The sequence below is a fragment of the Fundulus heteroclitus genome, chromosome 11, assembly GCF_011125445.2.
Source record: "Fundulus heteroclitus isolate FHET01 chromosome 11, MU-UCD_Fhet_4.1, whole genome shotgun sequence".
Lineage (NCBI taxonomy): Eukaryota > Metazoa > Chordata > Actinopteri > Cyprinodontiformes > Fundulidae > Fundulus > Fundulus heteroclitus.
The window spans coordinates 24,416,482-24,431,844 of NC_046371.1; the positions used below are offsets into that span (position 1 = coordinate 24,416,482).

The following is a 15,363-nucleotide window of genomic DNA, read 5'->3' on the forward strand; positions in this document are numbered from 1 at the left end:
AAAAATGACCATTTACCAGTAAACACAAACTTGTGTTCTAAATGTACATGGGTATATAGCCTATGTTTCTCTGGATTGTCTTCAATAAAGTGTCATTACAGTAAAATATTTTTACAAAAATATTTAAGAAACATTACATCGATTGTCGTACCTAAACAGGAAGTATGCTACTTGGCTGTAATAAAATTCTAAAAACGCTGTCCTACTTGGTTAATCTCTTTACGTACCTTAAGGAGTACCAGTACTGGTACTAGTGAGGCAAAAATCATAAAAACATTATCACAACATCGTGCATTTTAACATCATCTACTCTTGTAGTATCTGATATTTTTAACACTATTGCTAGTTTCAGAGAGGGTGTACATTCAGAACATATGTATTAAAAAGTAGTCTCAAACACGACACGGCAGTGATCATTGCTTCTTGTCTCTCAAAAACAATCTCGTGTCCCCCCCCCCCCCCCCTCCCCCGTAGCCAGGTGCAGTTGTGTAAGAAGTGTTAGATAAATTTAAGCAGAAACAGAAACTGCAACATAAACAGTGTTATTAGCACCAGTTAGCATTAGATTATCTTAGCTTGTGCTAACATTGACGACACAGCTAGTTAGCTTAAATGAAGTTGGTGCACAAACAATATAAATAAATAACTATATAAAATCACTGAAATTTATACTGGCCTGTTACTTTAATAAAATAATTATTTATATATATATATATATATATATATATATATATATATATATATATATATATATATATGTGTGTGTGTGTGTGTGTAAATACTTTACTGAAGTGGGTTCTGATAGGACCCGACTTAAACATTAGCTGAACAAAGGATGTCAGCAGAAAAGTGCAAAAGGAAAAAAAATAATGAAATTAATCATTGCTAATAAATATTATATTTATAACGCTTCTTTACAAAAAAGATTTTACGATCAACATTTTCAATGTCATTGTCTTATCAAAGTTGATAAAAGCCTAACAGTATTGCTGCCTCATTTGCCATGTCAGTAATTGTTTTTGGAAGCCTAAAGACTTTTCAAACACTGCACTGTACAAAACTACAAAAACAAAACAAAACAAACCCAGAACTCGTACTTGTGTAGTTGTACAACATTAACCATAGTGATTTGTACATAGGTGCACAGAAATTGTCACAAGGAAAACCACATCACTTTCACTCTATTATTATTTTTTGGCTTCAGATAAGCGTACTTGTGGGGAAATATAGAACCTGTTGGACAAGTCTAACAACGGGGACACGTGACTGTCAGGTCTTACATCTGTCCGAAAAGGATGGAGCAGAGAAGGAAGATAGCGTAGAGAAACAGCAGACCCAGACCCAGCCGGCGGTCCAGCCTCCAGTGGTTTAGATGCACACTCATTACCTGAGAGGAAACAGAGATCAGTGAAGACACAATCACCTGAATAAAGGCCATCCACTCTTTTCACCTCACAGGCTTCCGATTTGTCACAAAATATAGATTTTTGACACTTAATTGCTTGTCATTTACAGTGCCTTGGAAAAGTACATTCCTAGATTTTTTCAGACTTTGTCATATTCCAACTATAAACTTCCTCATTTTATCCAGATCTGAAACATTACGCATGAAGGCCAAACTATATTAATTAACTACGTTACTGTCGTTCAAATGCAACATTTTCACATGCTTAAACTAAGAATGAACTTTGTGAAATAATTTATGAATTTCTATACATTGCCTAAATCTACACTGCATACATCAAATTTGGCCAAAAATACATTCAGAGGCACACAAAGTGAACGAGGTGAATAAACGACTCAAGCAGTCTGTTAGGGAATTATTTTAGTGCAACAGTGTCAGAGAAAAAAAAGGGACTAGATTAAAAACAATCTTTACATAATTTATATCAAACAGCATCACTCGCTGCTGCCTCAAGACAGTAACGGCAGAACGATTGGTGCTTTCACGTGAAGTCACTAAAGTTGCCAAAAACACATAGAAAAGTGGCTGGATTTGACGTTCCTCTCGTTTTTCTATAAATGTCGCTGAATATATATATATATATATATATATATATATATATATATATATATATATATATATATATATATATATATATATATATATATATATATATATATATACACACACTATTTTATTAAAGTAACAGGTCTCTAAGTTGGTTCCACTGGACTGTCATCTCGGGTTTTCCTTCTGTGCAGCACAGTAGCCACTGGCCAGCTTCGCAGTTTGGGGTTGGTTTTTGAAAATAAAGTACATTTTAAAGTTTTATGATATTTAAATTCTTGTTTTAACACATATTAAAAAGGAAAGACTTCCTTCTAAAGGTACGGCAGCTTTTATTTTGCCATGGTGGTGCGCTACAATCAATTACATGTAGAGGAAACCCTGAACATAGTGTTCCAGTTTTCATAAATCTATACTAGTTAAGAGATAGAAATGCTGAAAAAAAAGTTCATGACCGTAGGAAAAACATAACTAAAACATCTGATAGTTTGCATTTACTCACAGTCAGAAACACTGATGCCAGCAGCAGGATGACAGAATATACAAGACCTTTATTATTTATGGACACCTGAGGAAAAGAATGAAAGCATGTAGTTAAGCCAGAACAGGAACATTATGAATACAAAAGGAAGAATAGGGAAATAAATGAGTGCGTACTATGGATCCGTGGTCCACCACAAGGGTACGCAGCGCCCAGGGGAAGCCCAAACCCAGCAGGATGTCAAAGATATTGCTGCCTATGGAGTTGGACACTGCCATGTCCCCCATGCCTGGAAAGAAAAAAAGCAACATCTAAATCTAATGCGATGACTGGGAAAAGACTGAAGTTTCAAGTGACTTTTCTGCTACCTTGTCGAGCTACAATCAGGCTCGCCATGCAGTCGGGGACACTGGTTCCTGCCGCCAGGAAGGTTATACCCATGATGTAGTCAGGGATGTCTAGCGTAAAGCTGATAATGGTGACCTGATGAAATACAGCAGGATCATTAAGCTGGAAACCGTTTCCTGTTTTAAAGCAACCTGAAGCATTTTGGATCATTTTTATCTAGTTTCTGTCTGCTGTTCATCACGTTCTGTCTTCTTACCATCCACACCATGAGGTAGGAGAAGACAGCGATCCACAGGGTGGAGGCCAAGAAAGTGACCATGAACCAGCGGTGCCAGCGTGGCCGAATGCAGTTAGGCACAGTACAGTAGAGCAGGAGGCCCAGCGGCCAGGTGATCACCCACTTCACCCGCGCACAGCAGCTGCCTGTGATGTAAAATAAAAACTTTTCAGTTCAACACATCACACATATTGTCTAAGGTGAACCTCCAGTTTAATTGATCTTCCGGGCCTTAATCCCCAACCTTGAGACCTTTGCTATAAGACTTACTCCCTTCTCTCTCTACCCATTTTTAGAAGAATTACTGTCAATAAAAGTCTTTAGTGCTAAAGTGAAGAAGAGTGAACAAAAATCGGTAACGCTTTATTTGAAGGGGTGTACACAAGACTGACATTACACTGTCATAAACATGACATAACACCTGTTATGAACATAAATGACTCTTTATGAATGTTTAGGACTGTTGTCATTAATTGTGATTCGGTAAATTATGACACTATTAAAGCAAAGTTGACATTGTTTAACATGTCTTTGTTATGACAAGCCCTTAATTTAACAAAATCCCAAATCAAGCCCTTAATTTAACCTAATCCCAAATCAAGACCTTAATTTAACCTAATCCCAAATCAAGACCTTAATTTAACCTAATCCCAAATCAAGACCTTCATTTAACCTAATCCCAAATCAAGCCTTAAATTTAACCAAATCCCAAATCAAGACCTTAATTTAACCTAATCCCAAATCAGGCCTTAAATTTAACCAAATCCCAAATCAAGACCTTAATTTAACCTAATCCCAAATCAAGCCTTAAATTTAACCAAATCCCAAATCAAGACCTTGATTTAACCTAATCCCAAATCAAGCCTTAAATTTAACCTTGTCTCTGTTAATGTCAAGTTGTCATACAAAGACATTTTAAATAATGTCAACTTTGCTTTAAAAGTGTCATAATTTACCGAATGACGATAAATGACAACAGTCCTAAACATTCATAATGAGTCATTTATATTCATAACAGGTGTTATGTCAGGTTTATGACGGTGTAATGTCAGTCTTGTGTAGACCCCTTCAAATAAAGTGTAACCCAAAAATCTTAAGATGTGAAAACCCAGCAGTTGTAATTGTAGCTAAACCTTTCAGACATTTGTTTGTCCTTCCACTACACAACTATTCACAAATTAGTGTCGGTAGATCAAATAAAATTAAAATTAAAATACATATTCTAACAGTGGTTGTACTACGACACAATCCGATGATGAAAAATGAATCATGTTAATATGAATCCTTTTACAGCATCATTACTAAATTAGAAAAAGAGGAAACTTTCCAAAAATACAAAGACCTGCTGGTTGAATTTAGCCCGTGAAACGTACCTGGCATGCGCACAGGACTAAAAATGCCATCTTCATCATCGTCTTCCTCCTCCGGCCGGCACCCCTCAGCCCCTGGCTTGTCTCCTGACTCTGCTTCTCTTATCCCCGGTCTCCCGCCACCGTTTTCCAGACTGCAGGAGCCCGTCCTCTTCAGGTTGTTGCTGAGCGACCCCTTCCTCGACCCCGTGGCGGCCTCACCGTCTCGCTGGTATCTGGAACTCCTGATCAGCCTCTGCCTCTTTGGTGGAGAGAGAGGAGCTTCTTACGTCTGTGCGTCACAACAAGTACGAATGTGAAATGTGAAACGAGTACCTCACTGATGAGCACACGTCCCGCCATGGAGAGCCGGGTGCGGGGGGAGAAGTGGGGGGTTATCATGATACGCAGACCAGCCTCTGAGAAGGACAGCTTATGTGGGTTGAGTATGAGCAGCTCATCCACCATGATGACGGGCTGAGATTCTTGGCCTGTGAGAGTCGTTATCGGTCACATGCGGACAAAAGCGCACAGACATAATTTATTGAGAGGTATTATCTGACCTTTGTTGAGAAGAACCAGGGAGGTGTTACAAGCTGAGGCCTCCTCTCCCATCTTGTTCTCGGCGCTCCCCTCTGACGTGTGGCAGCACGATCTGCTGCTCCTTAACCGGTGCATTACAAACGCTGAAATCTGGGAGTTGAACCTGCAACCAAACAGACGATAAACAAGGTTTACCCTCGTTGCTCCGAATGTGATGACGGGGAACTGATGATGTTCAGTGTGAACTCACTTCATGATTATAATGTAGATCCCATACATGGTCATGAGGATCAGTGCCTCCCACCTGTACAGAGAGCAGCATTATTATTAACATACTCTTCTATCTTCCATCTGCTGCTTTCTAAGGAAACCCAGCAGATTGCATCAAGTCATAGATATGGAGCATTCAGTCCTCCTGGATGAGCGCGTACGACAGCAGACAGCCCCGTGCAACGTGTTCTGTCGCTACCGAGCATGCATTGTAGCGATAGTGAAAGGAAAACTCCCCTTTAACAAGAAGAAACCTCCAGAGGGATCAGGATCAGTGTGAACGGCCATCTGCTACGACCGACTGGGGATTTGAGGAAGACAGAGTATACGTACACAAAGGACACATAAGCACTGATCCAGGAGTACTTTTTACAATAAAAGTAAAACGTCATTGGCAGTACTTTAAGTGGCAATATCTAGCACAGCTAAGCAGATAAGCTTTGAGCTAGTTTTCAAGTCTAGAGGATAAAAGAGAGCACATACAGTTATACCAGTAAAATCTCAGCCAACGGCTATGTCTAGGAGAGAAACAGGGTTAACTACTGAAAAACGGGGCCAACTGTATCATCTATAGAAGGAGAATAAGACGGTGTTGGTAGCAGTAGCTCAGCCAATGCCCCCATCATGGATGGTGTAAACAGAAGGCCAGACCTGCTGTAGCTACTATGAAGAGAAAAACGAAGAAAGAATATAAAGTTTGAAGTTGAAATAACAGCAAAAAATGCAAGATTGGAGAGTAGTAGGAGAATGTAGCAGAGTGCGGGAAAGTGGTGTTTATGTCCTCCAGCAGCCTAAGCTTATAGCAGCATGACTACAGAGATAGCTCAGGGTAACCTAAGCCACTATAACTATAAGCTTCGTAAAAAGTTTCATCAGAACTCTTGTGGAAGTGTTTGAGATAAGCTGAAGAATTTAACTGCATTTTGTGGAGTTCCTGACAGTAAAGAATCGCATAGTCCACCCTTGAAGTAACAAATACATTTACTACTTTTTCAGCATATCTCCTGGACAAGATGTTTGTAATTTTGTCAATATTTCAGAGGTGAAAGAAGAAAATCCCATAAACCCTGTTTAATATGGGGCGCGAATGATGTGGGCTGGTCAAAAATAATACCAAGGATTTTATTTGATTTTTATTTTGTGACACTAGTGGCCTTTAGTTGACCATACGCGGACAAGAAATGGGATTGAGGGAGAGGGGGAAGACAATGCGGCAATGGTGTATGGGCTGGAACTCCAACCTAGGTCTACGTCGAGGGCTGAGGCCTTTGAACGTGGGTTGTGTTTTCTAACCATGCCCACACCAAGGTTTTCACTTAAATGTTATTCTGATTAAGTGATTGACTGAGCAGTTTGTTTTTTCAAATACTCTGGCCTTAAGACAACAACTTCAATCTAGTCTGAATTGAAAAACAGAAAATTCTAAGTCATCCAGATTTTATATGTTCAAGACATGCCTGTAGTGCAACTGATTAAATTCATCAGGATTAATCAATAAATATAGCTAAGTATCATCAGCATAGCAGTGAAAATGTATCCCATGCAGTCTTGATAGTTTTACCAATTGGAAGCATCTATACATTAAAGAGAACTGGCCCAATCATCGAACCCTGTGGTACTCCCAAAGTAAGTCTATCTGAATAATATTCAAACCAGCCTAGTGCTGTTCCTTTGATCCCTAAATTCGACCTTTCAAAGAAAATATTGTGATCAACTGCCTCGCCATGCAGCACGGCTTAATGGTGCTATTTAAAGGAACAAGTGTAATAACACCACTATGTGGACTGTTGAGCACAGTCTGTAGGCCAAAACAAGATATGTGACAAGCAACTCCACTGTCTACCTTCACTCCAGCAGCAACTGGCCCCCGTTTCCCCTCCCCTTCTCACCCGTCGTCTCATATGAGCATATTTGCGAGGGATGAAAACACAGCAAAGCAGCATCACCTTTTGGAGGAGCATGTTTTGTGAAGAAGTAAGTAACTCGTAACCTTATAACGCTGTTAGCAAGAGTATATTTTGATCCACTGGGTGTGCTCTGTAGTAGCCAGCCCCCCCCCCCCCCCCACCCCCACACACACACACACACACACACAAGCGGTCACACCCGCCACCACCAGCCGTCTGTTACGCTGAAAAGAAGTCCTGCTGAGGACCGTTTAGCTATAGTAGTGATGAAGCTAACGCTAAGCTAGCAACCCTCATCACGCTGAGTAAAACTGTGAAACACAAAGGCTTCCCAAACATAATGTGCAGCAGCAGAAAATGGGTTTTGACCTTATTTGTTAGAATAACTCTGAGGTGTCACAGTAGAATTCAGATCAAATCTAAGGAGATCTGAAACACCAAAGAGATCTGCTGAGTGCAACAACAAAAACAGTAGGTGACACAATATGCTTCACCCAGTCAGCAACCAAGCTAAAGTGACAAGTTAGATCTTTATTTACACTTTGTGTTTTGCATGCCAAAATGGGGAGATTTTACCAAAAAAAAAAAAAAGCCTCCCCTTTTTCTGATAGCCACATTAGACAAAGTAAGGCCCACAGACACAAATAGCTAAAAAGATAAGCAGTGGCTGGCCTTTCTCAAGTGATTTCCTAGGCCGATTCAAAGGACATTGTGGAAATATTTCCCACGTTCAAGAAAAATCGGTGAGATACTGGAGCACACTACCAGAGTGAAAAGAAATACTAACGTCTTCTGCCACACTGGGATTGTTTCTATTACTAAACACAGTGAGATCCAAGGTCAAGTAACTAACTGGGATGGACTGCCCCCCTCTCTTCTTTTCCCTCTAGTCCTCATCCTTTGGGAGTTAGTTAGATGGATGATATACATTTTCACACAGAGACAAAGTCTGAAAATATCTTACAGCTCTCAGCTTAAATTGGCTGACTGATAAGTTACTATAGGTTCAATCACTTTTGTAGCCTATGCCTTTTAAACTATAATCAGTAGCTGATATTACGTATAGTTCATTGCCTCTTTTTGTCTTTGTAAGTCCAGTTTTTTGCTAATGTTTCATGTCAGGAAGTACCTCCAAATATAGATTAGACTGGCATAAATGTATACTTAGCGGAAGACCTAAAAATAATAACCAGAAGATACTGCTTTAAACTAAGAAATAGATTTACTCCTGCTTTTTTTATGTATAGTACGTGATCAATGGGAAAGAAAGGATTCAATCAGATTATCACATTGATAACAGACTGTTTAACTGATAGTAAATGTGTTTTAAAATATCAAAATAGGTCGTGAGTTACTTTCTATCAATACACATCTTATTTCACTAAGTCAACAGGACCCAAAAGTCTTGCAGCACTGAGCCACAGAGCAGCCTATACCACTGCTCACAGGAAGATTGATCTCTCCAATACAAGGACACTAATGTTGGCAACGTCCGCCAAAGTACAAATCTGCTTGTCGGTGTTCAGGAAGACGGAGGTGAAGTAAAACACAGCAGCAGAAATGCTCTGAAATAAATCTCTCAAACATCCATTGCTACCTCAGGCATTCACTCCCTAAATAAATGTACTCTTTCATTAAAGCCACTACATTTTACCGCCAAATGAACCTTTTATCTTTTATTGAAGGCAACAAGTCAGCCGAAAAGAGTATATTTACCACAGGACACATTCAAACCCCTAAATCTGACTGATGGACGTAGATACCCAGTCTTGCAATAACACTAAACTTCACTCGCTATTTCAAGTGTAATCAGTAGGAACCACCATATAGATAATGGCAATATAATCAACCTTCATTTGTTCATCTTTCATCAATTTCTGCCAAGTTTGAAAAGAGCTTCTGCAGAATCAGATATATTTTCTGGTAGATTACTTATTTAATTTTCACAGTCTGATTGTAGAAGCTCTTGAGACAGTGGCTGCTCTAATTACAAGAGCAGGGATTTAAGAGGAGGTTATGACAACAATTCAAGCTTGAAGAAAGATCACACCTAAAGGACCTTTGACACAAACGGAAGGAATGCTCCAATGGAAATGTGAGCATATGATTAGTAAAATGTAAAAATAACCCTTTAAATGATAGTGGTCTCTGTAGTGAGCCACCCATTAAAAAACCTTTTGTTGATTTATTTGCCAGAGTTAATAGTATTTGCATATAAGATACTTCTCGGGAACTAAGTGTGTCACTCTTCTACCACCAATTTACACGGGCAAACCAGTGTAAATTCACCAAACAATTCAACACCTCAAGAATATCTTGCCAGTCCTTCAATAGAATGACACATTATAGATAAAATAGTTACATCAATAAACTATTGACAATTGTTCTTTTGAGCTGATTTTATGCCTCCAATCTTAATATATGCATCACATCTGATTTTTTTTTGCCCAATTTCACAAATTTCCATACTAAATATCTTAAATTTATATCCATCATATCTGCTATATTCAAACCAACCTTCTCTGCTTCGTTTAGCATGTGCTTGACAACAAAAAAACAAACAATGAATTATTTTTTAATTAATGATCTGTCAATGGGTACGTCATGAGAGCTATATTTTCCCTGAAAGTTTGAGCAGTACAGTTGAAATTGGTCTTTTAATGACTTCACCTGCAGCAAAATGTTCCTGAAATAAAACCACATTTTGTTATTAGACCTATTGTTTTCTGTTTATTTTTTAGGGTTTATGCACAGTTCATGACAATGACTCCTACAGATTGGGTTCCAGGCTTTTCTGGATCTGAAAGGTTCCTTAGTTGTGTCGCAAGATTTTTGTATACGTTTGTGTCATTTGGCTCTGTGATGATTCATTTCATTTTTGTTTATACTAATGAGCAATATTTTGTTTCTTTTGTGGACATTTTATTAAAATACAATAAAATGCTAGGAAATCAGGATTTTATTATTACATTAAATAAGTGCCCAAATAGTTGTAGTTTTAAGGTTTGCATTCAATAACAACAAAATATTAATGTGCTTGTCTCATATATATTTAAAATATTTGAAAGATTAATGTTTATCAACATAAAAATCCTACATGAAGTCAACATAATGAATGAATGAATGAATGAATGAATGGGCTCATGAGTATAAAATGTCTGACTCACCAGTAAACTTTGTCGTCATAGATAACCTAGAGAGAAAACAAATCAGAAAGCAGTAGGTGAGCGTTAACGCACAGAAAGAGAGAGCATGTGCAGCCTGAATGCAGCGCTCACCATAATGAGTGCCAGTACAGACAAGATGTAGTAACACGAATCTCTAAAAAGAGACCACCATGTCAGGACCACCGTCTGTGGAGGCAAGATTCAAATCCAGTTTAAACAGCATGAAAGAGGTATCATTAGCATTAAAACAGAAGTAGAGCTTGCTTTAATAGCACGTTCATTAAGGACTGCCTTTCTTTAATGGAAATTAGGGCTGCACGATACTAGAAAATCTCACAATGGTGACAATGCTGGTAAATATTAAGACTATATGACCTGCAATATAGTCCTATTTTCTTCTTTCCTCTCTTTCTAATCTGTGCTTTCTACACCATTTCCATTTTGGCCAGCGTCATTTGTGTCCAGTATAGGGATCGGCATTTATTGTATAATTTATGGTTATCATGAAAGATATCTTATCATGATGACAATTTGGATTTCTCATGACAACAATAACAACAAATTATTATCCCCGACAGTATTGTTAAAATTATTACAATTTTCTCCTCTGTTGGTTCCAGTTTAGTGATAAGATTCCCATTTCTTTATGTAACTGGTGTCACGAAGAAGCTTATTTCAAAGGGAATATGTTTTTTAAGAGCAGTATTGTAAGGATATTGTATAGATTATATATTTGCAATGTATTGTGCAGCCTTAATTGAAATAAAGGTGCATCTAAAAACATACGAGCATCTTGAAAAAGTTCAACATTTTTTGTCAGTCATTTCAGGAAGTATTACTTAGATTCATTACACAGAATAAAGTATTTCAAGCCTTTATCTTTTTTTGGAACTTTAATGATAAAGGCTTACAGATAACGAAAGCCCAAAATTCTGTGTCTCGGAAAATTTGTTTATTAGATAAGTTCAAAAGGAAAAGCATATTTAAAACAGAAATGTCATGCTTCTGAAAAGTATGTAATTTTATATGGACTGAACACTTGGTGTGGGCTCCTTTTGCATGAATTACTGCATCAGTGCCGCTTGTCATGGAGGTGATCAGCCTGTGGCTCAGACTGTAATTTACTGAAATTTACTGCATTTTACCGTGATTTTCCAAGCTGGATGCAAACGAAATTCTGTTCTGTACGCACTCTGTGCATGCAGGATGACAAATAAAGTTGTCTAAGTCTAAGTCTAGAAGCTCAGAATGCTATGATGGCTGTCTTCGGTTCATCTGCCTTGTTGGTTCTGATGTCTCTCAACTTCCTCCTGACAACAGTCCATAGATTTTCTATCAAGAATCTTCTTTTGTCACCATGTGTAGCGTGGTAAAAAATTTTTTGAGACAGGCACCGGCTTAGGATTCACACAAACAATATATCCAGGTAGACACAACGGACATAGACATAAAAACCAGTGGACCAGCAGAAGATTTGGCACCCTCATCCATCAATGACTGTGGAAATGCCACACTGGACTTCAGGAAATGTAGATTTTGTGCCTCTCCACTAATGACCTTGATTTCCAGATGAAGTTGAGAATTTAATTTCAAAGATGAATTTGGATTACTAAACAACAGCCCTGTTGTTTTTCCCTTTAGTCCAGGTAAGGTGCTTGTAACCCAAGTTCTTGAAGGTGTTTTGCTGGACAGTCTTCTCGAGACTGTGGTTATCCCTGCTGATTGTGCATCATTTCCTACCACATTTTTTCCTTCCACTTAACTTTCTTTGAATATGCTTTGATGCAACAACCGGCTTCTGATCCACTGACCCTTTGTGGCTTGTCCTCCCTATGGAGTGTCTTCTGGACATGTGTCCAGTCAGCTGTCTTCTCCATGATTGTGTCGCCTACTGACCCTGACTGAGAGGTCATTCAGAGATTCAGGAAACCTTTGCAGGTGTTTTGAGTTAATTAGCTGATAAGCGACATCACCAGTTTCCAATATTTAACTTTCCCACAACACACACCACATATTGGGTTTTGCTTATCTGTAAGACATATTAATCAAAATTACAACAAATGAAGGCTTGCAATATTTTTACTGTGCAATGAATCTATACAGCATAATATACAACTTTTACTTTCTGAAATAAGTGAATTTTTTTTTTCTTTTTCAAGATTTTCACATTTTTGAGATGCATCTGTGCTGCCATCAAGTGAGAACACTTTGTAGTAAATAAAAGTATTCAATGGCTACTTGAGAAACAAATCCTGCAGTACCTTTGTGTATTGAATGAAAGGATTGGAACAAAGAAACAAAAAAAGAAACAAAAGCATGAATAAAATCTGTACTACCTGGCCCGCAAAGATCCCACTCAGCCCAATAATGACCAGGATGTTGAAGACAGCTGAACCCACAATTGTGCCGACCCCAACGTCACCTTTGGTGATGAAAACACCTAAAGATGAGAATGGTTAGTTTGAGTTAATTTGTTTGCTGCAGCGTGCCGTCCCAGGTTGGACCTTTGCCGCACGTCTCCCCCCGTCTCTCAGCCCCCTTCCTGTCAGCTTACTTTCAATAGTAAAGGCGACTACTGCCACAAAATATTAAAAATAAGACTACATGTACAACCACTGACCACCCTAAAACAGATAAATTGCATTTTGAGTCTCCTGTAACTTTAATTTTCATTAGCAAGTGTTTTAGGACATTCTGTCTGAATCGGTTTAAAACTTTTCTCTGCTGACATCTCCTGGGGAGTTCTGATATACACTGGTTATGACATAAAGTTATTCTCGGTTTACAACTTAAGATTGATGTGAATAAGCGCAAATGTCACAGAGCCAACTCAGCCGTTACTTGGTCTAGATTCGCAAAGCTACCAACCAATGAGGGAGGTGAAAAGCTCGGGGGCGGAGCTTCCAGCGGCCATAAATGTCGCTCCTGCCACATCCTCGCTGAGCTGCAGGTTCTGGAAGATTAAAAAAAGGAGCCCAGAATAAAATAACAGATTAAAATAGCCTCTCAAAGTGAGAACATTAAATCTGAAGGCAGGCTGGGGCGGATTTTCTTCACCTCTGATATTTTTTCCAAAGAAGGGACAAAGTAGTCATCACAGACGATGGCCAGAGCGTAGAACATGTAGAAAGCCTGAAAAGCACATTTCAGTAGATATAAGGTAAAATACACACAGTGATTCTTCTTTAAATTAAATTGTTTGCTTTGTGTGTTTGTTGAAGTAGAAAATACAATGTATTGCAGAATCATTCCATACCCCTTGAGCATTTAGATATTTTATCACGTTACAACAACAACAAACATCAATGTATCTCATTGAATTTATGTGACTGACCAACATAAAGTAGTGCAAATTGCGAATTTGAAGGGGAAATAATTGTGGAGAAGCTTAAAGCAGGTCAGGTTATAAAATAAAATATAAATTGTGAAGTCAAACAAAAAAAACATTAACTAGAAAAGCAGCTAAAAAGCCCAGGGTAACTCTGGAGGAGCTGCAGAGATCCTGAACTAAAATAATCTGTCGAGAGAACAACTATTACTCGTGTACTCCACAAACGTGACCATTGGGGAAGATTGGAAGAGAGAAAGCCATTGATAGAAATCAACAAGAAGTCCAGTTTGCAGTAGACCACAAGCTATTTAAGGGTGCAGCTCTCATGTGGAGAGGGTAGATGAAAACATTGTGTGTGACATGCAATCCTCCCCAACAAACCACGGCCAACAGAAAAGCAGAGCATCATGCCGTGGGGATGTGCTTTTTCAGCAGGAAAGAGGAACCTTGTCAGAGTTGACTGAAAGATGGATGGAAGGACAGTCCAGGAGGAAAACCGGTAAGAGGCTGCAAAAACACTTGGGAATGGTGAAGAGGTTCACCCACCAGCAGGACTTTAACTCTAAACACACACCCAGAGCTTGAAAGATTTAGATCAAAGCATATGAAGAGTTACAATGGTCCAGACCTGAATCCTGCTGAGATTCTGTGGCAATCATGAGATCTGATGTTCACACACACTCAATCCAATCTGAGAGGGAGTTTTTTTTTTTTTTTTGCAAAGAACAATGGGTAAATATTTCAATGTCTATATGAGAAAAGCTTGTAGAGCTATTGCACAGAAGACCTACAGCTGTAATTACCACAAAGTGGGCCTAAATGCCATACTTTTTTATATTACATGTAAACAAAAAAAGTATCCTTCTTCAACTTTACAGTTTTATGCTCCTTTTGTGTAATATTTGCATAGTCTTATAAAATCAAATTCAAATAAATTAAGATTTTAGTTGAAGTTTGATAAAACATTTCAATGATCAATGGCTTTGAATACTTCTGCGAGGCACTACACGCATGAAAAGCAAACGCAAGATAAAAAATAAAAAAAACACTCACGCAGAGTGCATGGAGAAGCACAGCCCCATTCTTCCTCTGCTCCTTGGTAAAGATGTCTTCTGGAAATTCATGGATGGCTGTGGATTGGATTAACATTATAAACATCTGATGTACATATAAAAAAGATTAAAAACTACTGAGCAAACTATATATATATATAACTATATATATATATATATAGATATATATATATATATATATATATATATATATATATATATATATATATATATATATATACCAATAAGAGCAAATGTTTAATGTCTCTATTACGATCATGCAGATTGTGGTGTAACCCAAACTCTACATATACCAGAATAATAAAGGAAGTGAGGTGATAGTGAAACTGACTGATGTGTAAATTCACTTTTCTGTTCTACCTGGAGTGAAAAACTGAAACATAAAACAACTAAATGAGTGCTGGGCTGTTCCCTTGCCATTGCCAAAGCCAGCCTGGAGAGTGTGGTGCAGCTCCAGTTCACATCTCAGAGCGGGTGCTGGATGAATTTAAACTACGGCGCAGCGTGAGGCTATTAATAGCTCCTTTGCTGTGTGAGACAACAATGAGCCGACATGCTCACATAAGCGCGCTGTAGCTGTGGAGATGCACGAAGGCTACATGGATT

At 38.4% G+C, this 15,363-nt stretch overlaps 1 protein-coding gene across 1 annotated transcript in view; it reads right to left on the bottom strand.

Annotated features, from left to right (window-relative positions):
* Positions 1 to 879: 879 nt before the first annotated feature.
* Positions 880 to 15,363, bottom strand: part of LOC105929339 (sodium/potassium/calcium exchanger 3) — a gene marked incomplete in the record, with an annotated part of 21,083 nt that continues 6,599 nt past the window's right edge. Inside the window, 15 exon segments of the mRNA XM_036143208.1 lie at positions 880 to 1,387; positions 2,514 to 2,579; positions 2,669 to 2,781; positions 2,861 to 2,975; positions 3,097 to 3,263; positions 4,491 to 4,728; positions 4,803 to 4,957; positions 5,030 to 5,172; positions 5,260 to 5,313; positions 10,354 to 10,379; positions 10,465 to 10,539; positions 12,690 to 12,793; positions 13,222 to 13,306; positions 13,411 to 13,485; positions 14,738 to 14,814. Coding sequence (XP_035999101.1) covers positions 1,277 to 1,387; positions 2,514 to 2,579; positions 2,669 to 2,781; positions 2,861 to 2,975; positions 3,097 to 3,263; positions 4,491 to 4,728; positions 4,803 to 4,957; positions 5,030 to 5,172; positions 5,260 to 5,313; positions 10,354 to 10,379; positions 10,465 to 10,539; positions 12,690 to 12,793; positions 13,222 to 13,306; positions 13,411 to 13,485; positions 14,738 to 14,814 — 1,604 coding nt within the window.